The sequence below is a fragment of the Ruditapes philippinarum genome, unplaced genomic scaffold, assembly GCF_026571515.1.
Source record: "Ruditapes philippinarum isolate M1 unplaced genomic scaffold, ASM2657151v2 ctg6220_1_1_1_1, whole genome shotgun sequence".
Lineage (NCBI taxonomy): Eukaryota > Metazoa > Mollusca > Bivalvia > Venerida > Veneridae > Ruditapes > Ruditapes philippinarum.
The window spans coordinates 59,868-84,305 of record NW_026857737.1 but is presented as its reverse complement, the minus strand read 5'-3'; the positions used below and the strand labels follow the sequence as shown (position 1 = coordinate 84,305).

General features: G+C 31.1%; 1 protein-coding gene across 2 annotated transcripts in view; it reads left to right on the top strand.

Annotated features, from left to right (window-relative positions):
* LOC132750755 (uncharacterized) overlaps positions 1-19,573 on the top strand; it is a 29,541-nt gene extending 9,968 nt beyond the window's left edge. For both annotated transcript variants that reach the window (XM_060740792.1, XM_060740791.1), the window contains exons 2-13: positions 75-661; positions 2,459-2,493; positions 2,810-3,013; positions 3,693-3,821; positions 4,014-4,182; positions 7,716-7,979; positions 8,267-8,322; positions 8,627-8,857; positions 9,195-9,347; positions 10,271-10,436; positions 14,609-14,809; positions 18,989-19,573. In XM_060740792.1, coding sequence (XP_060596775.1) covers positions 211-661; positions 2,459-2,493; positions 2,810-3,013; positions 3,693-3,821; positions 4,014-4,182; positions 7,716-7,979; positions 8,267-8,322; positions 8,627-8,857; positions 9,195-9,347; positions 10,271-10,436; positions 14,609-14,809; positions 18,989-19,119 — 2,190 coding nt within the window. In that variant the 5' untranslated portion in view covers positions 75-210 and the 3' untranslated portion in view covers positions 19,120-19,573. The remainder of the gene's footprint in view (positions 1-74; positions 662-2,458; positions 2,494-2,809; positions 3,014-3,692; positions 3,822-4,013; positions 4,183-7,715; positions 7,980-8,266; positions 8,323-8,626; positions 8,858-9,194; positions 9,348-10,270; positions 10,437-14,608; positions 14,810-18,988) is intronic.
* Positions 19,574-24,438: the final 4,865 nt, after the last annotated feature.

The following is a 24,438-nucleotide window of genomic DNA, read 5'->3' as shown; positions in this document are numbered from 1 at the left end:
TATTGCTTACTATTTTGATTATTTCACTCTACAGAGTTCGGTATTATACTTACACAAAAATAGTTTTCTTTTAGTTTGCAGTAAGCAAGATAATGCCAAACGATACAAGGACAAAAGCTCTTTTAACAGATATAGAAAGGCGCATTCTATATGGAAATGAAGATGCAGAGTTGAGAAAGTCCTTTGATTTGCTCTATAAAGCAACTCAAAATGGATGCTGTCCGGACTCCTTTCATTCATTATGTGATGGAAAAGGCCCAACAGTTACTATCTTATATGGTAAAGGGAATGTGGCTTTTGGGGGATATACCAGTCTATCATGGAACTCAGGAAAAGAGAAACGTTATGAGTGACGACAAAGCATTTCTGTTCTTTAAAGAAGACTATGATAATGCCATTTTGCATACATTTGAGACTGAAAAAGGGAAATGTAACTGGGCTATTACTTGTGATGAAAGTTTTGGTCCTACGTTTGGGGGTGGGAGAATTTCAGGCTATGATCTGCAAGCATTCAAGCAAGGTAAAATAGATAGTACTGATGGATGTTTTCATTTAAATGGCTCGATAAACTTCAACACTCACTACCGCAATACAAAGGTGGATGCAAATCTTATTAACAGTCAACATAAAGTCACAGACATTGAAGTTTACCAAGTGAAAAGTAAGTGAAACATACTTTAATACTTTTGGGTTAATACAACGGTAAATCTTAAACTGAACCGTAATATTAGTTTTTGAAAATAAAACTCCATGATAGAAAAGAAAATGCCTCGTATACTATTTGCTCATCAACCATGCAATTTCTGTGATCATATCCGTGTTTTGTCAAACAAAACAGACAATGGTTAGTCAAGAAGGTAGACCGGAAGGATTACGAGCCATTATCATTCTTAAGAGATAAAGTAAAAAAGGTTATACTTGATGAAAAGTTAATGCAAAAGAAACCATCGAACACCATACTTGCCTTCTGCGTACAACTCTGAATAAATGGTGTTGTGGTTCGGATAAATGGTCTATCTGTTTTGATAAATGGTGATGTTTTTTATCAATCGTATTGTGGATTTTATAGCTGGTAATGTCGTTTTGATATGATGGCGATGAAATTTAGATACATGTATATGGTGTAGTCGTGTTGATAGATGGCGCTGTGGTTTTGATAAATAGTGCAATGGTTTTTATAAATGGTGATGACTATTTAATAGATGAGTTGTGGTTATTGATTAAATGGTGTTGTCGTTTGATATTTGATATATGGTGTTGTCATATCGATATGGTGTTGTCATTCTAATATATGTTTATTTCATAAATGATGTTATTAAACTATGTTTAAATCGTCAGGTTGTTGACCGGGATCAGTTTTATGATGGCAAAAAGTGTTTCGAATGCGATAAAAAACTGAGGCAATTTTTTGTCTCAGTTGAGATAGCCACATCAATCACTTGAGATGTGGAACCCCAAACGTCTTGAAACTTGAAATACAAAAAAAATGTTTATTTGTCAATTCTAGTAGACAAGCTTCTAATGTTTATCAAGATAATATATGTAAATTTGGAAAAAAGCATACTTAAATCTATTATAAATAATAGACATTGAAATACATGTATAAAGAACTGTCCTAAGAAATGAAATCAACTATGGTCTTCCATACAAATATATTATCTTCAATTATCCCAAAATGAATCTATTTGTTGTCTGTTTTAAGGTAATCGTAAATATATAATGAGAAACTGACATGCCTAGAATGTCGTGTTCCTGTATAGCTGGACTATTTGAAGTATCGAGAGTGCTTTTGTAGGCGCCGGTGTCACACTTTTATTGATTGTTACATGCATGTTGATGTCTCAAAAACAACTAAAGACATTTGTTGAAACTTCACATAATAATTTGGAGACCCATAACTCTGACATGAGTTTATGACCCTTTTAAAACTGTTTAGAAACGTTTACATTATGCAGGTTTTTGAATTACCATTAAACACAGAGACTACTCGTAGTTAAACAGCCAGCTATGCTCACAACACTTGTTGAATTGTATTTTCACCACAAATAGAACTGAATGAAAAATGTAGCACATATATTAAAAGTATAACATTTGAAAATATCAAACTGAAACAAAAAACTTGTAAAATAGTCAATTAAAAGTGAAAAAATAATAATAAAAAACAAACAAGATCAATAGAATTATTATCATTATTACATTAACAGTTGTTGATCTACATTAATTGATCTACATGGTTGATCTATATACCATGATTATTTTTTTTATTTTTGCCTAGAATAAAATACTAATACAGTCGGCTTGATTTATAAAATATTTACAATGTTGCGTCGTGTATGTTGTTCTGTGTGTTTTATTTGGCTTATTACCTTTTCGACTATGGTTACATCAATATCATGTTTTTTATAACACATTTTTTTAATAAAAAATATTCAAATATAATAATTTCATTTATTTCTAGATGAGTATGATAAAGAATGGAGACATAAACCAACGGTAAAATAACATTCTCTATAGTTTCCTTTAACAGTTACTTATATTTGAATTATAATATTTAAGAAATTCAGTTCTATTGTTTCAAAAACTTTTAAGTTAGATAGATAAGCAAACTTTTTCTTATTTTGTGATATTACATACCAGAATACTGGACTGAATGGAGTAGGATATACATAAGTACAGGAAAAATAAAATATATCACTTTGTTTGAATCTCTACTTTTAGTGCATCATGGACCTGCAAAGAATTCAAACTCTATAATGTGTAGATTTATGAAAGTTTGTTCAATCTTATATAATTCATATATTTTTTGCAGGAGGACGAACATGAAGAAATTAAAAAAAGAATAAAAGAAAACAATCCAAATACTTATTATGACATAGCAAGATACAATGTACTGTTGCTAGGTCAAATTGGTTCCGGTAAAAGTAGCTTTTATAATACACTAGTAACTGTGTTCTCCGGTCGTTTAGAAAATAGGGCAGCTGCAGGTGCCGATGAAACAAGCGTGACAAATATGGTAAATTATTGATTGATTAAAGAACGATACAAATTTAAGCGCTTACAAATCATATAAAATGTGACAAACAACAGACAGATCGTTCTTATTATTCTAGCAGCTTGGTATCTATGGTCTACGAGCATGCCAATACAGTTCAGGGTTCTGTGCATGATATATCTATTTAGTGTAATATGCAATGGACCTGAAAAGAAAATAATGTATCATAAATATCTTACAAAGAATATCATTGCACATAAAATTGATATAGAATCAATTTAAAAGAAAAAATGTATTACTTCTTCAATGTGATTAATCACCCTGCTATTTTAATCAAACATAATGAAATATTATTGTAAAATGTTTAGCATCTCCACTTAGTAAAATACCATCTCATTATAATCTACTATTTACATACATGTACAATATGTGTTCAACTAACATATTTTATGCAAAACCTTAAACCACTATACCTTGTGAGTGATATATATTCTATTTATTATCTTATTATCATATTTTCTCCAACAACAATCACTCTACCATCCTGTGTATGTGACCACTTTGCTGTAAAGTTACGGTTATGTTCATGCAAGTTGTTAAGAAAAGAAGAAATAGTATTATAGATCATCAATTACAAATTCTTACACAATGTCCAAGACATATACAACTCATAATACACAGAATGTAATTTATCTTTCAGCTTCATGACTATGAAATAAATTCAGAGGTACATGTTCGCATTTTGGATATAAGAGGATACGAGGAGCAAAGAGGATATGACGAGGAGATCGACCATCTGCTTAACGGAGAAGTTGAAAATGGATACAAGGTAGATTTTTAAAAATATATCATGGTCAATAACTTTTCATTTATTAGGTGTGTGCGGTCGGATAGTCATATTTTACACCACTAAGCCCTTTTATTTGACTTTAAAAATAAAATCACATCTTAACACGACTAGATAAAAGCAAATTACTGACGCGTGCATAAGAGTGAACAACCGTTTCATTTTTCAATACAGTTCCCAGAAGTTTCCGAACCGATTCCTAAGGAAAAATTGAAAAAAGAAACAACCTTAGCTGATGAGATACATGTTGCATGCTTTGTTGAGGATGCCACTGTCATAGATGTTATTTCTCCTAAACTAAGAGAGGAATTCAAAGACCTGAGGAAAAGGGCACGACAAAGAGGTAAATATACCAGTAAAATGACATTTTAGACCTTTTCATTTTTCAATAAACATGATAAAATGTTTTAAAATGTCGTTTTTGGAAACAGACTGAATGAGAGCATCTTTTTTAACAATAACGCAATCGGTAATTTCCGCAACGCTTTTCACTGATGACATAGGAGTGCCATATTATGTCAGTCATTCATGTTTAAACATTTTCTACAAATGCATCAACATATCGAATTGTCGTTCTATAACTGCGTTATTTAGACTGTTTTGTAAATGAAGATTTTGTAAAGAAATTTCACATTTTCTGTGAAAATAAATAAACATGATTTTGCAATGTAGCACCGCTGAATTTTTCGAATGTAACTTACAGTCATTCAACTATTCAAATATATAATACCGACAAAACTGTATGGTAAACACAAATAACCTCTAGGGTCATTGCCATTTTCGAGACAGTATGCTCTCGAAAAAACTTTGTTTAAGTAATCAAAAGTAGATCTTTTAAGTAGGGAAGAAACCAATTCATGCAATTAAACGAAACGTTATATCTGAATTATATATAATTAATAAATGACACTCAGGGTGAGAGCATTTTTACCCTGAGTTATGATTCTTAAAAATGTGTAAATGTCTATTAAGCAATGCTTAATGCCAAAATATTATTTCTGAGTGTTGCTGTTTTCCATTTAAAATTGGATATCAGTCTACATATGGCATGTGACCCCTAGGAAGTTCTTTGTTTTACCTCAGGGTCATAATTAATATACCTTTAGAGGAAGACAACAACTTGATGTCACATGCCAAATATGTAAGTTCTTGGCTTTTAAAATGTATGAGTAAATAGTTTCCAGACATCTTTTTAATATAAGTCTTCGTTAGTGACCCCCGGGTGTGGATATTTTTCTCTAGGTTATTATTTTAGAAACTAAGCAATCGTCAATGTTACCTTAAATCTCAAAACTATGTGCATCGTAGTTTCACAAAATAAGACTAAGACTCTGAAATGAATTTTTTCTTGATCAAGTGACTCAAGGGGAGCGGTGGCCAAGTTGTTAATGTGTCTGCCTCTCAACCCGGAGATCATGGGTTCGAGCCCAATACGGGTCACGACCATGTTTCTTCACTTGATGGTTCCAGGAAGCGGACTCGAAAGTGATAAAGTTGCAAGAATTTGTTTCTCAATCGAGCTAAAATAAATATGTTTGAACCAAGTGACTTAAAGGATTTGGCAAATCAAACCATGAAGCATGCTATCAGTTTGGTGAAGGTCATTGCAAATCTACATGCCCAACATGAGAATACAGAGACACCCATATTATTTTCAGGCATTGATAATGATAGAGAATATAAAATTACTAAGAAGCATATCCATGTCGATGGAATGTAGCGTTTGCTCGCGCAATCAATTTTTAAAAACAATGAAAGTAGTTTGGAGGAAGTATTTAAAAAAAAAAAACAATTAAATAAACTTCCTTTAACAAGAAACTAAATCAAGCCTGAAATCTGATCGAGTGTTTACAAAAATGTAAACAAGAACTGATATATGAATTTAAAGGGATATTCAGACAAAATAATGACAAAAATGATATTATGTATTCAAATCACGCTAAAATGACATTTCTTGAAGTTTCAGCATGAATTTCTCTTAATATTATATAAAGTTTGGGTTTGAGGCGTAAATATATCTATATTTGTTGAACAAAATTTAGAACCTAATACAATCACCAAATAGTTTTAAAACATGTCACGTGACTTAAACAAACCCTTGAAGTTACAATAACAGATATTGTGGATATTGTATGATTCCAACAAGTCTAAGGCATTCATTTGACATGTTCTTTAACGTTTCCAGAGTTCACTTTGACAACTATTGTGAAATACAAGCGCTCTAACATGACCCACGCAGGCCAAGTTAGGAAACTACCATTTTATTCTTTATATAGAGAAAAGTTTTGTTCCTTTGACTATCTAATATATTCATTTTGAGGGCATTTACAGCATAATGAATGAAAAAATCAAAACTAAGAAATGAAAACTTTGCCTGTGTCTCCTTTTAAACGACTTAATTTTTCAAAGAGGTTATTTGGTGAGAGGAATTAGGGTTGTTATTCATGAAAAACTCAGAAGTAAAGTTTTAATCTTCTACACTACAGCCACAGTTGAACAGTTCTAATGACAAATCTTACAAAAGTTATGACTGGTTAACTGGCATTGACAACTAAAACCGCAATTGCAATGGTACACAAATGGTTTAATGTGGAACGTTTGAGCTGGACGTTTCATTCAAGCATTCTAGATATGTAATTTGATTGATGATACCTGAATCTTAAGTTCTTGAACTTGTTGTTAACATATCGCAAACACACACTCCTGCGATGATGTTAGTGGTCACAAGTCAGAGTTTAACTTTAACCAAGAAAGGTGTGTCAGGTATAATTGTATTCTGCGAGGGACCTCTTATGTACAAATTTGATACCGGTAACAATAAAGTCTGGAGAAGGCATGTTGACCAGCTACGAAAATCAGAAATGAAAAATGAAGTATCTTCAAATGTTCATCATTAAATATGAACTCGCTTATTTTTGTTAGAAATGCCAGCTATAACGGAAAGAAATGACCATTGTTAGTAACTGGTAATCGTGAGATAAACATAAAAATGTGAGCACAATCCAATTAATCAGTTACCCTACTATGTTGTAAAATATCATTAAATACCGCGTGTAAACTGTAAGGTCCAATATGAAAAAGCCAATATACTATCTGTATACAAATAAACTATCCCATAACACTATTGATTTTAAAATGTTTTGTACACTCCAATTCTAGAATAAATTTCAACAGATTTTTTTATGGTTTTTGTTCATCAGATTTTCAAACAAAATGTCACCGCCGATGTGTCAGTTTGAAAATACAGAGGGGGATTAAAAACGGCGAGTGCATTTGTTGTAAAATATATCATGCTTCCGACCTTGTATGTTTATATAAACGAAATCTTCGAAAAAGTGTTAGAATGTTGATTCATTGCACGCAACCTGTCTTCATTATTGCCGCACCTTGTGTTGAATTATACTTCTGTATTACTTTACCCGACTTAAGATTTACTACTTGAATGATAGGGATAACTGTTGTATTTACCCGAACATCGGCTTCATAATTGTTTCGTGCAAAAAAAATACAATATCAACAAGGAAAGGTGGCGCTGAACGCACCCCCACACGAAATTGGTTTCATTAAAACTACTGAAATAATATGTGGAGACTTCTAGCACTGATTTCATGACATATGTATTTCGACATAAATATGGTCTATTTTTTATTGTAGAGAATGCAACATTATCCAGGATCTTTTTATGCTATGAAGCACTGCGAACAGGGCAGCACTCTGTCTTACCAACATCTCTTATAATACCAGCGCTTAACTCTTGATATGAGGCCTGTATTATTTTTATAAGACTAAACATGCACCAATCAAATTATAATGAATGATACATAGAAAGAATGCAGTTTTTATAAGCTCACATTTTAAGATTGATTTTATATCCAGATTTGCCTATCATGGTTATTGCAACCAAGTTTGACAACCTTTGTCCAAAGATACAGGAAACTCCTGCATTGGTGTACCGTAGTCCAAAAGCAGAAACATCAACAATAAAAGTAGCAGATATGACTGGAGTGTCTCAAAATCTTGTCTTCCCAATTATAAATTACACAGATGATATTGAGATATGTGCAGCAAAGGACACTCTTGCACTTCAGGCTTTAGATAAGATAGTTTCATTGGCTGAAAACTATGTAAAGGAACAAATTGGTATGAAAATTTATATAACAATAGTAAAACTAAGGAAGAGTTCTCTTATTCCAACCATTCTTTACAAATGGTTTCACTTCTAAAGTCCGTGTGTAAAACTAGACGTTGATGTAAGTAGTTTTATTCTTAACTTTGGAAGCCTCAATTAGAATAAAATCATTTGAGTTTAACTTTGCACATATTTTATTAAATATGTATGGAATAATAAAATGGTGCACATCTTGCAGTTCATTATTTCGTTCTATTACATCGTTTTATTTATAGCTTAAATCATCATTTGTTTTCAGCTTTAAAGAAAAAAATTGATATACTCTGCGAAGGCACCGATCGTTTATTTATTAAGGTAATCAAATAATAAGGATTGTATACCATCAATTATGTATCATTTACATTTTCTTTCCTAGAATTGAATTGTGAATAATTGCTTCATATCAAAGAATCACCAAATGTTGTGTGGCTACCTTCAGACTTATGTAAATTCCGGATAAACATCTCAGTAACACTTTAAAGGCTACTTAAGATTTTTGATATGACAGCTGTAAAATATTTATTAAGATGTAAAATGTTTTAACATTTTTGAGCATTTTTAAAGTACTTTCATTTGTGTAAGTGGTTGAATATTGATTTAAATAACACCTCGAATTCAGAGAACGGAAGCTGAAACCCAAAAATTAAGAAGAGACATATTGAAAAGAATCCAGAATGTAAAAGGATCTACAATGCGCATTTTGTGTGTTGGTGGTATCAAAGCTGGAAAGTCTAGTTTCGTCGACTCTGTTCTTTCAACTGCGTCAGGAATAATTTCCAACCGTGCAACTGGTGGGTCGACCCAAGCTGAAGGAAATGATGCTCGAACAGTGAGTCCGTTAACAAAAAGGGTAAACTATTTGCATTTTTGAAAGTTTCGGTGTATAAGTGTCCCAAATGCTCCATCATTTATAGATTGACAATATTTAATGCATTTTAAAGGTTTTAGATTAACGTGATGGACATTTATCAATGTTATGATGAGCTATAATAACGTATTCTTTTAAACAAAATTAATCATCATAATTATTAAAAGGAAAGACACAAACAAACAAAACAGTGTGAAAGCCACACAAGCTTAAAGTTTTGTAAGGTATGGAAAATTAATTTCACAATACTTGTAAAGATTTATTTGTATAAATAAGTAAGTAAAAGTTTTAAATGTTTCCATAATTATTTTCTGTGCAGTTTAAACCTTTCCCGATCAAGTACAAGTCAGCTGAAGGGGATGTTCAAACTTCTGTTGAAATATGTGACATGCCAGGTATCCAAAGTAGAGGCGGAATAACCTTGAGAGACATCAAATTCGTACTGCGAGGTCATGTCCCTGCAGGATATAAGGTATTAACAGACGGGATATCATTATATTGGCAACATCAAACTGTTAATAACGTAAACCCTAAAGCTTCAGATATTGATAAAATACTTAGAAACTAGATTTTTTATTAAATGAATATACTTTATGTATGGTGTGTTTATGTTATTGAAAATCTTTATAAGACTATCATAAAATACTTCGTAAAGCGTATAATAGGGTTACATATAACAAAATGAAATATGTTTCATATAATTTATTTTTTTAACTTTCAAATATGTTAATTGAAATAAATTTTGGATAACCGACCACATTTTTGAGTTATCTGCATTGCATGTGAAAATATGCGTATTTTGAAATTAGCAAAGCTAAACTGTTCTGCTTTTTATTTAGCATATATCCTTCCGAGTGATTATGAACAAGTTAAAGAATTGTAAATTGTTTTTTTTTTCTGCTTTTTTTAAATGCTATGCCATTTCAAGTTTTTCTTGAAAGAAATGACATATTTTTAAATAATTTCAAGCGCCATACTTGCACAGAATGAAGGGATAAGTAATGAAATTATATGAAATTTTGTATTGTGACAAAGGAAGGAAATGGTAATCCAAAAGTGATCACTAATATTCAACAGAAACAATAAAATTTTCAAATTCAATGGCAGATATCTAATATAATAAGGTCGTTGAACCAAAATTCTGTTCCCTTAAAATGTTTTTGTTATCATATTCTAAGATAGTGCAAAATTTCAATAAATTCTATTGTACACATTAAGTTCTGTTATACATTGTATGTCTATATGTAACCCTAGCATACGCTTTAAGTGTGTGTTAGGAGCGTAACAACATATGATATGATTATTTAACCTGTTCATAATGTTGAATATGATAACCTATTACTCTAGATGCATATTTTAGGTTCATAAATCCGGTTATATTCTTTATATTTTCAGATTGTTAATCATATAGACACAGGATCAAAAGGATTTATAAAGAAGCCCGAAAAAAGTAAAATAATTCACTGTGTCTGTTTTATATTTGATGTGACAAACCAAGAAAATGAAAGTCTTAATAATGATAAGGTTTTCAGAGATCTTAAGAAGTATTTAAATGAACACGGTAAGCAATATATTTTAGTTTTGTTAATTTTGCAAAAAATGCCAGATTAAAATATAAAATTATAGCCAGATTGAAATAGAAAACTAAGATTTCAAGGTGACACCCATATAACCTAGTGTTTGTAATAACGGAGCAGACAATGTATATGTGCTGGGAAAGAATCGGAAAGATACAAAAGTATTTTTTTTGCTAGAAATAACATAGATGTTTTCTTTCAAACGACACATATCTCTTTTAAGTTGACTGAGTTGGCATATATTGTTTCCGTTTAAAAGTTGTTTTTATTACCCGCCTTCTGGGCTACTTAAAATAGAGAGAAAAAAGAATCCCTAAAGAAAGCCCAACATGGCAAAATTGAAAATGTTGCAGGCTCGGTTTGATTGAGCCTGTTCATGGACGGTATTCTCAAGTGCAAACTTCTGTCCACACCCCCTAGCACCGGCTTACACAGAATTCAACATTTAACATGTACTGGTAAAATTTAGAATTTTGGAACATCCGCAGATGTGTTCATATGGCGGTTATCATGGAACCTTAAATGTGACACGTTAGTGCCATTCCATGAAAAACGGCATTTTGTCCAAGTAAAATATTGCATGTGCCCTAAACGAGAAAACAATGGGCGGAACTAAATAAAATGGAATTTTGAAAGGGGAACTGAGGTTATGAAGCCTGCATATCACAGATATGATGTCAAAACACAAATTTAAAAAGCAGGCCCATATCCTAAAGGTTAATACACAGTATTCAAGTGAGGAATACTGGAACCACCCAACAAGAAAGATGCCGAATAGAAAGAACTAGAATACCATAAGCACAACAATTATATCGTGCTGAATGACCTTCAAGGATCGGAAATATAACATACCTGATTGAATGTACGGGGCGACATTTTTCGGCCTTCACACGGCACAAACAACGCTGATGTGGCGATAAAATAGAGAGAAATAAACCCGTGTTGCTGAGTCGTGTCGAGGTTGCATATATTGAATGTCACCCTTCCTTGTTGATTTTGATTTTTATATTATTCTTAAAGATAACTTATGAATTTGTAAAAAGGGTGATTCCTCTAGAGCAATGAAAGTACAACACTAATACAAATTTCAATAATTTAAAGACAGTAACGAGGGTTCAACTTCGTTTATTAAACTTTTTCCAAGTTCCTGGATTTCAATAAATTACATGATGCATATTTCCCAGACATTATGCTTTTTAACTTTAATCACTGTTATCTAAATCATACATGTTCATGAATGTATTCTTAATAGGAGGTTAAAATATTTCAGATAAATTGTGAACCTGTTAAGAGACAGATTACACACTAATAAATTCTTCACAAAGTAGTCTCCCTTAAAAGCTTTTTGTGAACCATTTTCAATTATTGTTTTAGACGTATTAACCAAATGTTCATGATTATCTATTACAAAGACTGGAAATTTGTGTAATAGATAATAATTAACTAACTGTTTCCAGAAAGAATTTAAAAACAACCATGAATTTTCATTGTTTGTGGTATTTTTATTTTCTTTAATTATTTCTTTATCTTGTTGAGATTTTTCAGTATTCCTTCTTGAATACAGTTTATTTTCCAATGCGTTTTCTATTTACGACTATCTATGATATTCAGGATCCCAGTTCTCATTCTCATTTTCATTCCGTCCATTGTTTTCTGGTCATGGTACACACATTCGTTAACTTGGGCAACACAGGACCCTTTCATGGAATGACATGATCATGTCAGATCTAAAGTTCAATGAACACCACCGTAAGAACACATCTACAGATGATTATAGAATAAATATTTCACAATTTCAATTTCATGTATAAATATTTAGCTAGTGGCCGAGGAAGGTAGTTTGCACTTACTTTTCCCGCCAATGAACAGGCTGAAATCAAAGTGAACCAAGCGTTCTTTCATGTTGCCCTTCATTCTTTTCTGTTGCTCCCTATTTTTATAAAAAAAGTAATTTAAAATTCATTCTTTTAGAAAAAGAAAACAGATTTTCCTATTTTTAATGTTTTGATTTATTGTTGTGTACAACATTTTCGGTGTTTTTTGTTTCAGATTATGGTTTCTCTTTTTAAGTACTTTGAAAACTCACGTATTTTCCTCTGCGCTACATACATTTATCGATAATCGAGCACATATTTTTGTATAAAATCCTTATTCCATATAGACATAGTGATACACATGTCCGTTTGTAGCTTAATCAAGTTTTCTTTTGGTTAGTTTCCGCAATCATACAATAATCTTTCTATACAGACTTTTAAAGTTAGTGAAGCCAATTTGATATGATTGAGGTAGAAATAGAGAAAATGATTATTTTATTTTTTTTAAACATGCACGCTCGAACTTTTCCGTGTGGTATGGTTAATCATTTAGACAATCTACCCTTTCATCACTAACTTCATGCACCTGGTCCGGTCGATAGTTGAACCTTCGGCGTCTTTTATAATATGAATTTTCATTTAGTCCCTGATTGGGCTATACCTATATATTATATTATAAAGTTCCGCCCCGGCAGTTAGATGTAGGATGTTTAATTTTAATCCAATAATCCTCTTGAATTCGTGTATTAGATTCATCTATCAACACTCTATAAAGCAAAGTCACTCCCTGACTTATGTCTTGTCTTACTCATAAGAAAGCAGTTGGAAGGTCATAAGCATTGTCATAACTAGACATATACTCATAGTGACAATTTGTAGAAAAGACCGTTTGGTATCTAGCATGCATACATATACATTGCTATCTTTTCCGTTATTCTGTAAAAATGCCTTCTCGCTCATTTAAGGATGCCGTCATTTCCCCTGTGCACTTTTGGGTAGCATTTGCATCCTCTTTGGGAAAGCTGTTTTAATTTCACTTACACAATTGTGTAACCATTCATGCAATTCTTTTCAAAGAGTATATATATATGCAAGGCAGGAGCATCAATGGCTGGTATTTTATAGATTGTCTTTTCGGCTTTTTGTTACTTTTAAAAACAAGTATAATTATACCAATTTCATATGTTGGGGAAGTTTTCTTGTCTGTATTGTTATACAAATAACTATGTTATTGTAGGAAGTAAGTTAGTAACTTAAGGTCCTTGTATTTTATATGCTAATTGCAGATCATATCGAAAGAGGTAGCATGTTTTTAGCTAGTGTGCATTAAGCCAATATCTGAGAGTTGGTAACAGTTCGGTACACTTTCGGTATATGGTATAATTCTTGTTTTTCAGAAGTTTAGAAATGTTCATCACATCGCTCTGACCTTAAGAGTGAATAGACATAGTCATAGATTTTTCATCCTCATGATTCTGTTATAAACTCATTTCTGTCTCTAACTGAGAGCATGTTATGAATTATCTCCCTTTCCTCATTTTGACTAGACTCAATGATAATTTGTTTCCATATTCTACTGCTCCGTCAACTCTTTCATCAATATATGTTCTACTTTTATTAATCGCTAATATCTGTTGAATCAAAATCGTTTGTTAAAACATGAATTGAGAACGCCGGGTCTCCGATCTTTTATCCAGGCCTAATATAGAGTTAATCAGAATCACTAAATGACAAAATTGAAAATACTGCAGGCTCGGTTTAAATGAACCTGTTCATGGGCGATACTGGAAAGGACAAACTACCATGCACACCACCTAGAACTGGTTCAACATTTAAACATGAAAATAAGGAAACTTTGAATTTAGATACATCCGCAGATATGCTCATACGTGGCTTATCACGGAACCTTCGATGTGGCACGTTCGTGCCATTCCATGAAAAGCGGTGTTCTTTCCCAAGTAAAAGCAGTAAACAATTGGCGGAACTAAATAAAATGGAATTTTGAAAGGAGATCAGATGATATGAAGGTATCATAGACAAGATATCTTTAGTCAAATTAAAAAAAAAAGAAAAAAGGCAACATCCTAAGGATGATCATACAGTATACATTATAGAGTAGATATAATGGAACCAACCGAATAGAAAATGTTCTAAAAGAAGACACTGAAAGACCAATAAATATGCACAAAACAATAATTAATGTCGTGCTGAACGAAGGATCGAACATAAAACATCTTTAAATAATTATACGGGGCGATATTTTACGGCCCTTTTTGATTTTTCTTTTCGAAGATAAGCTATTTACTCTCATATATCAAATACGTTGTATGTCGTTGTTTTAGGAATACCTTATATGGTTGTGCTGACGAAAATTGACGAATTATTGAGAACAACAAGTGAAAAAGCAGAACATGTAACAAAGATGAAAACCGCCATAGATTCAATTTTGAAAAAAATCGAATGTAGACGAAATCTCCTTTTCCATGTGAAAAATTACATACATGAAGAACGTGTGAACCATGATGTAGATTCACTTATATTAGGTAATAAGATTTGTTTCATTAATACGCCAATGAAAATGTTATACTTAAAAGAAGTATGATCATATTAACTTTTCTTTCATATCTATTCATTCTTGGAGTCGGAATTATTAATGCAATGTACATTTATTTTGATATTGTTGTAATCTAAAAGCAAAATCCTAAATGAAATCACATGTCTAAATCACAAACATTCATAAACATTTTACATACATTTGGTTACTTTAGATACAAGACTTTATTTTCAAAATACCAGATGGTCAAATAAAATGTACCTATGTGGCCGAGTTTATATACTATATATGGCTACAGCAATTTAACATTGAATGATACATTTTGTATCCATATTTACAGACATACCTACCTACCTACGATCCACTCACACACATGTTTGCATATACATGTGTATATCCAAATATGCAAAAACACTCCTAGATGCAACCCATTTGTTTACTTAAATTGATATGCAAAAGATATATCCCCCATTATGTATAACAAAATAAGCAGAATACATATTAACATTAAACTTATATGTTCACATACAAGTCTTATAGTACAGTAATAAGGAAATTGGTCACAGCATTCAAGAAAAAAAGTGACATGCTGGTGACCAATGGATTTCATTTCATAAAATTATAGAATTTTACCTTTTTAGATGTTAAACGAAAATTGCACTTTTACAAGTAAGCATAGTATTTGTTTATATAGTCTGATTTTATTGCTCTGTCAATTATGAATACATTAAAGATCGATCCCACTTCGGTTTGGTCCGTGTAGATAACGAGAATTAATGTGGAGTAAATTAGTTATGGATTGAAAGTCATGCAAGCTTAGAGTGAAGGTTTTCGTAATATACAATAGTATAGTCGGTTAAGAGAATGCCTGATAATTGAGAGGTCTGTGGTTCGATCCTTACTGTTGCCATTGTTTTAGTACTCTTTCTTTATTTTTGCAATATATTTTAACGGATTTGTAGTGTGTTTTACGGCACTGAAAAGACATTTACTGTTTTTTAACCGTTTTAATTTTAAACATGAATTCTTAAAACATGTTATTTAAAGAGAGTATATACATAACAAAATTAAGTAAAACATTATACAATGTATTACAAAACGAACAACATAAAATAATCATATATAGCGTCAATAATTATGAAAGTATTAATAAGAAAAAAAAAACATGGACCAACGCGGTCTCGAACTTCAAATACGTGTGGCACTAAGATTATAACTCGTGCTTAACCCTATTGCGCTATAACGCTGAGAACACTTAGTTTAGAGATACAAATTAAATTTGATTCGATCGTACAGCGTACATCTCACGGAACTTACCGAAACAAGCCAAACAATATACAGGTTGAAATTGTCACTTGAACATAATGAATATTATTTTGACATTTTGACATATTATAATAAGTAACATTTGACAAAGCTACATAATAAACAAGTAAAAGAGTGATACGAAACAAAATTCAAGTACATTTTGAGTCCTAACATCTTGATAAATAAGTTTTGAGTTATTTTCCTTGTAAAGTTCGTTTGCTCTAAATGTAAATGTCTTTTCTACATTTCTTATGACTTAGATTCTTCTGTAGTAATTAAATCCACAAATTTTTGCATATTTGCTAGTCTTAAATAATAGATTGGTACAAATTGCTTTCTCAGATCAAGTTGTAAAACAAAATGATATTCGTCTTCCAATTTATCGCAAAAAGTACATTTCTAGTTTTTTTTTTGCTGGAGCTTTTATTTACGTCTATGTGATGATACGCGTTAGCGTGATAAACAAAAACGAAATATTTTGTCACGTATACAAAATCAAGATATGGTTGAAATATAGTGTTTCAAATGTATTGTAAAACAAAGCTCTACTGGAATAATTAGGTCTTGTTGATCAGTTTTGTATTAACTTATCCTTTTATCTTTGTGTCGCATTATACAAAAAAATAATTCAGAGTCTCCAACAGTCTGAAATTGTCACTTTTAGTAAACCTTTCATTATTGGACACCATTTTTTTCTGTTTTGAATTTTAATAATATTGTGCTTCAACATTAAGTACACCTTCTTAATATATTTGTCTTCATCTGTAACCAACAACTTTATCCAAAATTTTAAAATGTTATAATGACTCATATTTTGCAAAAATATTCTTCATTATTCACCATAAATAAAATAGAGAAAAACAGAATCTCTAAAGAAAGCCCTATACGGCAAAATTGTTAAATGTTACAGGCTCGGTTTGATTGAGCATGTTCATGGACGGTATTGGAAAGTGCAAGTTACCGTTTACGCCCCCTAGCACCGGCTTAAACAGGATTCAACATTTAAACACAAAAATGGTGAAATTTTTAATAAAGTCGTTTTGAGAACTTTTCTTTAATCTTAACAGTCATTTTGCAAAATTCCATATGTAAGCGTATTACGGTCTTTCCTTCATAAAACCCACATACTCCATATTTATAAATTAAGATAGGTTATATAATTTTTTTTTAGAAAACATTCACTTTATATAGATATATCTGTAAATTTATACAAAAACATATCCATTTTAAAATACCCTTTAGTACTTGCCCAGCAATTGTATTTTGTGCTTCAAAAAAGGATTCACCTGTAGTAAATACAATACCCAGATAAACAAATTTACTAACAATTTCAACCATATTACCATGCTAATAAAATGTGATATTTGCGAAAAGACATCCACATTTTCTTAGTACAATTGCTTTGCTTTTGACAGTATTAGCTACTCTTTTGTAAATCTAAACTGTTATTTACAAATATGATAATATCATAAGCATACAGTATTTTAAACAACTGTATGTCTATACCTTCTAGACACTTTTTAACAAATATATCATCTATACCAATAATTAGCACAGAAATCAAAGAAATAGGAAAGGTGAAAGACAATCAACTAGTCTGACGCCTAAAACACATTCGAAACTATAACTTAACTCATTATTTAACTCATTCAATAACATACAATGGGACCTACCGACTTTTGTAAAAAATTGTTCGTAATTTCATGTGAGATGTAGTGATTACTTTGATTAAAGCTCTCGCATAGCATTAAATTCTCATTCAAATAGACAATATACAACAATATGTCAGCATAAACAAGACCAACCTTGGTTTACTAATATTATCCACAATTGTTGATTTTCTCTTTTTATTTTCTCTGTCATAAACAATATAATGTAACTTATACGGGGAACTCATGAAATTTTAAGAGGATTAAGAATCAAACATACCGAAAATGCCATTAATTTACCAGGGCCGGGAAAATCTGATTTGATTTAATTGTTCGTGTTTTTTCTGAAGAATTTCTTGGTTGCCTGCATGATATTTATATTTTAAATGTTTGAAAATTTCCAATTGTCGATACAAGCTGTGGGACAACCTGGTTAATACGGACAATTGATTCTGCCGCCACTGAATTTACCTCAGGAAAAGTATAATGAGCGGATTTAGTTCCGAAAAACAAACTGTGGACAGAACTAAAAAGTTGCGTGCTATGAAATTTTCAAAATTCGATTTGCCGTAACAATATTTCCTTTTTCTTCATTCTTAACATTAGAAAATCAGAATAAAGCACAGATAATCTAAACTAAAACTAAATTTGCTGGATATCAACATAACACATTATTATTCTTGCATATCAGACAGGATTATCTACCGTTTACACCGGTGCTAAAAAATCATGTAAGAAAGTCGCGGCTTTAAATTTTCGTCATTGGCGCGCCCTTTTTTGAATGAAAACCTTCTTTTGGATGACGTTTATTTTTCCCTTAAAAGAAAATTTTATGTTTTATACGTACTATAAGGGAAAAAAATGAAAAAAAAGAGAATAATCAGTTTTATAAATTTTTGGTTTTTTTTTCCCCCAAAAATAAAATTTTTAAAAAAAATTTTTATTTCCCCCCAAAAAAAAAAATTCAAAAACCGGGCCCGTTTTTTACAACGGGGAAAATCAGCTCTTGGGTAATGTTTACCGAAACTCGGGCCTTTGTTTTCCGCTGTAAAAAAGTAACCCCCCGAGCTAGAATTCGGGCCGTACGGCAGCCCGGGTAATTTTCTTATAATCTGAAACTTCCTTTGCACAAGTATCTTTTTTGTTAAAGGATTTCTGCCATCTAATCACATTATTTAATATTTGAAAATTTTTGGTGGCTCTTCTGACAGATGCATTGGCATACATGCTGAAACAGGGTGAGGAAGGTATAAATGGAGCTACAGACTTTGACAGTAGCGAAGAGAGCGAAGAGGACGTGTCTGCGGAAGAATTTATTGATTGCCAGGAACCACGAAACTAAATATGTCATGCAACCCAGATTTATAAGTAACTGAAGTTAAAGAAATGTTGTAATCAAATACTGAACTACATATACGTATATTTAGAAAATTAGCATGTGTTTATACAAATAATCAGGATTGATTGTTTTATAGCAGAAAGTAGGAAATCAATTACTGTTTTAATGAATTCAGAATCATATTTCTTTCACAAACAATTTAAAAATAAATCTACATGATTGTTTTTCTGCAAAATAATGATTTACATTAGTTTACTCTTTAAAGTTGTCGATTGTTTTTACTATACCAGTGTAAAACTGTATTTATATCCATCGTTAGACAATATATCATGAATCACCATAAGACAATTTATTAAATATAAATAATTAATTTGTATTTAATTACTATTTATTCATATCAGCTTTTGGTTCTTAAAATTTATGCTCTTATGTGTAAATACATAATTAAAAATTTACCTTCAATCCTACATACGACGTATAATTAGAAATTTTCTTACATCTTTGCGTTGTTTTGTATTTATCTTTCTTGAAAATTATGTTAAAATTTAGTAAATTTCAATTTAAATCATATTCTTTTTTTGAAATGAGTTATTTCTATTTGTTGTCAATTTAATGCATTTTACATAATGTTTATGTACTTTGTTGGATGTTTCGTTCAATTCTTTGTCTCTTTCTTTGTAAATTAAAGTGATTAGTATCGTACAATAAACTATATATAGACTATAAATAAATTAAATCGTATCATCAATAAACAATCCAAATAAATATGTTACTTCATTGTATGTTTACACAGGGGAGGGCCCACAATAATGTTTGGCCCAACCCTTTTGTTTATTGTGTTGATATGTTGATGTAAAAAATTGATGAATATTTATAATATATGACATACATTCTATATTTAACGTATTAAACTAATTGAATATAATTATATTCTTTACTAGTGCTTTGATATTTTGTGTTGTTTTTTTTCCAATGAATATAGTCAATAATCATAAAAATGAGTATTATTTTGAAAACGTTGGCTTAATCTTTTCTGAAACTTCAAAGCACGACTATGCTCAGAATGAATGTATTTCATGCATTTTCCTATTTTAGTTATTTCTACTAAATCTATACATGTAAAACGACAAATTTAATGTGGGGTTATAATCTACAGTTTGTTCTGCAAATTAGTTACATGCTGTGGTTGTATGAACTCGTCTGAAGGTGCAAGGTTCAAGATCTTTAATAACTTTTAAAATTTCTCAATACTGTACTGAGTGTTGACTGACATTAATTATGCATAAACATTATATTAAATTTTCCGATGGCTATGTCCTTCTTTAATATAATCTGATCATGTCTTAATTATAGTCTGGTTAAAACTTAAAGGAGCACACCTCCAGATTCATGCTAATTTTCATGAAAATTTATAAATGTATTTCACAGTATAATATTGTAAAGTTACCATAAGAATGCAATTTACACGTTATCAATGGCACGTTCAACCTATGTTAATTACTATAAAGAGGTCAAAGTATGCAAAAAGCCCTAATTGCGTTAGTAACGCAGTAGAAATTTAGTTATAAATACTGAAAAATTCGGTCATTAATCGCACATGACATGTAATTTTTTACTAGAGTTTTGAATCTTTATACCTTTCCTAAAATCTTTTATCGAAATATGTTTGCTCATCTGGAGGCGTGCAGCTTTAAAGGAATTGTCTCTAGTATCGTATGCTAAAGCATTTTGAAGATCATACGGATGTGATGCTTCTAAAGCTTTGTGTATATCTAGTTTTACAAGTACAAATGTTGCTGCAATGCAGCAATTGAGAAGCTCCGCGCAAAAAATGTGTGCTAATTACAGATACCTTACCAAATTCCTACGCATATTAAGATTAAGTACTATTGTAGATTTTTTCCGAATGTTTTGTAAACCATTTTTTGCATAATTATACCGTGAGTTAGCCAATAGCGGATCATAGCCAATAACGGATCAGTCAGTAATTTAACGAAATATTCTTCTAGCATGTGCATTAGGATGTTAGCTACTTGAAAGCGGAAAATAAATGTAAACATCCGTGTAATTCATATCAGATTCACTCAGATGCTTAACCAAGCGTTTCCGTTTCTCGTGAAATTTAGCGCCATTGACAACGCATATTTGACATTGTTGCCTTATTTATCATAAAAACTGTAAAGATATTGGATCAAAGCTGGTAGATATTTGATGCCCAATATGTTAACTACCTGCAACACCAACCGTTTAAAAATACTTCAGGAATTATTTTGCTAGCGCTATTCAAATGAATTGCACCAAAAGCGGATCATGCAATTTATAGGAAGGGACCGCCTCAAAGTGTGTGTATTTATCCAACCTGTTATTGAAAATATTTTTTAATAGAAAATTTTGGTTTGTAGACCAAATAAATAAATAAATAGATTATATAAAGTTTAAATGATTTATGTTAATATTACAACTGAATTACGCAGTTCATGCCAAAAAAAGTATTTTATGCAGTAAAACACAGTGAAATACTATTCAAGGCTACATGTACGTAGGTATCCAGTTTTTTTCCAGACTATATATAACATCATAAATCATTGTTATTAAATAAATCAGATACAAAGAACATGTTTTATTCATATTCTTCAGCTATTTATATGACATATATATTGAGACTTGTCCTCACCTCACCTCACCTCACCCATTAAGGTTACAGTTACTTTAATCAAGTTTTACATAGAAGGTGTTTTCATGAGCTGCTTTGTCCCCTGTAATCCTGACAAAAATGAAAATGCATTTAATGTCAGCCATTTATCTTGTGGTTGTTGCCTACACAAATCATTGAGAGCAGTTATCTAGTTCACCATTATTACAATCATAACAATACTTGTTAACCACAATCATTCAAGTTGCCTCTTGAATTCTTTAGTTAGTAGTACCCTTTACACTCTGATATTCAGGGGTGACATATATTTGTGCAATATTTTCTTTGTTCAGGACGAATTTGACAGAAAATTCGTGTTTTGAGACAATCCCCCATTCGTATGTCACGTGATCCGCTAATGGCTGATTTGACCCGTTATTGGCATGTTTACTAGATGTTTGAAAAAGGTAAATGCACAATGATGCATTCAAAATAAAGATTCAAAAGAAGTATACAGTAAAAGAGGAATAAAAATACTTCAAATCTACATACATTTATTTAAGAATTTAAAAATCATTCGTTCATGATCACTAAAAGTTTCACATGTGATCCGTTATTGGCCAACTCACTGTACTTATCTTATGCACTGTCCATAATTAAAAAGAGGGGAAAAATATTTAATATAAAAAATGCTTTCACTAATGCCTACCTGGTAAGGAAAGTAATTCCATTGAATACAAACAAGACTTACAAGACTTGTAAATGTTATGTGACATGAATGTACTGTGTTCTGTTTGTGTCACTACTGTAGTCAGTAGCAGAAGATAGATGATAGAAATATCAAAGTCTGTTATAATTGTAACAAATATACAAATAGTAACAAAAGGGACTAATATTATAATATAGTAATATTACATGCATATTTTTCATGTCAAATTAAAAGTAATGGTTTATTTCAATACTGAAAGTAGAACACACTCTGGAATGAAAAAATGGGATGAATTTCAAAAAGACCAAATTCAGGATTTTTTTGTTTATTATACACGCGTTACATGGTGATACAGTATTTATCAATATAATAGAAGACTGTTACCTGAATTTTAGGTAGGTATGAGGAAATTCATTAATATCATATTCGTGCAAGACAAATATATGAAAGTTATTTGACATTGGTAATATATAAAAAAAACTATTATTAATTAATTTATTGGGAGATCAATATATATTTTTTGTTGAATTGCTTTAAAACCATTCATAAAAAACATTACACTTATGTTCAAACTGCAGATCAAAGTTTCTGTTGTTGTCATGATATCTATCTATAGCCTATGCTTAAGGTGATTCCGCTTTGTCAGCCATGTTTGTTTTCACTAAAGTCTGTCCAAAGTGAAAGTAGGCCAAAATTCATATAACAACAAAGCTCTTATTGTAAAATGATGAACCATTTGAAAGTACACTTCCAGGTTTATATTTTAAGGACAATTATAAACAAAAATAAAAATGATAACAATAAAAATATTTACCTTGGATGTGCTACATTTCTGAAGACCAAAAACATTTTGTTGCAAAGTTTTATGCACATTTCATAAATGGCAAAATCCTTTTTAAAGTCTGTTTTAGTGCCAACAAAAGCTATTTTTTTTGCAGCAAATACAAAAATCTTTCAAAACTTAACTCCAACTAAATCAGTATCTCATGTCCTTCTAAGCACATGGCTTCCATTATTTTTTGTAAAAAAGAAGTGCAAGAAAACAATCATCATTTATAGCCTTATGAACTACAAAATGAAAACACCATCTAACTTTAAAATCTAACCTTTTCATGTGTAACAGTGAAGTGTGTCTGTTTGTCATGTACACAATAAATAGGTAAATGATGTTTATTTTCATGGTACTACTTTTTTACACATGTCATGGAGGCCATGTTTTTTCAAGGTCAGATAAACTACTTTCCTAAGATTTATGTTTTTTCAAGTTTTTTGTATTTTCTGTAAACAATAGCATTTGTTGGCACTAAAATAGACTTTAAACTGGATTTAGCCATTCATGAAATATGCATAAAACTTTGCAACAGAATGTTTTTGGTCTTCAGAAATGTAGCCCATTCAAGGTAAATTTCTTATTGTTATCATTTTTATTTTTGTTTAAAATAGTCTTTGAAACATAGAACTGGAAGTGTACTTGCAAATGGCTCATCATATAACAATGTGTGCTTTGATGTTATATGAAGTTTGGCCTACTTTCACTTTGGACAGACTTTGTGAAAGCAAACATGGCTGACAAAGCGGAATCACCTTAATGAGGGTCCATCCGCTCGTAGGGCTTCAAATTGCAGCTTCCGCTGTCGAGTACGGACCCCCACCCTCCTGACATACTACAAGACATACCAATAACTTTTTTTTCTTTTTCACAATGTGGTATGCTGTACCAATGACGCTTATGAAATGTAACATTATATACTTAAGTTTAATTATTTCAAAACAACCAATATATCAACATGTTATTATTAAACATTTAATTTCATAAATATAAATTAAAAATAATTATCAAAAGCAAAATTGTTAAAATCTTATGCCTGAAATCTTCTTTATATTGACAAATTCAATCACAAATAGTGTACTTGATATGCTGTGTGTAAATGTATTTCAAAATGTAACAAATTATGATTTCATGTACTACTAAAAAGGGAAA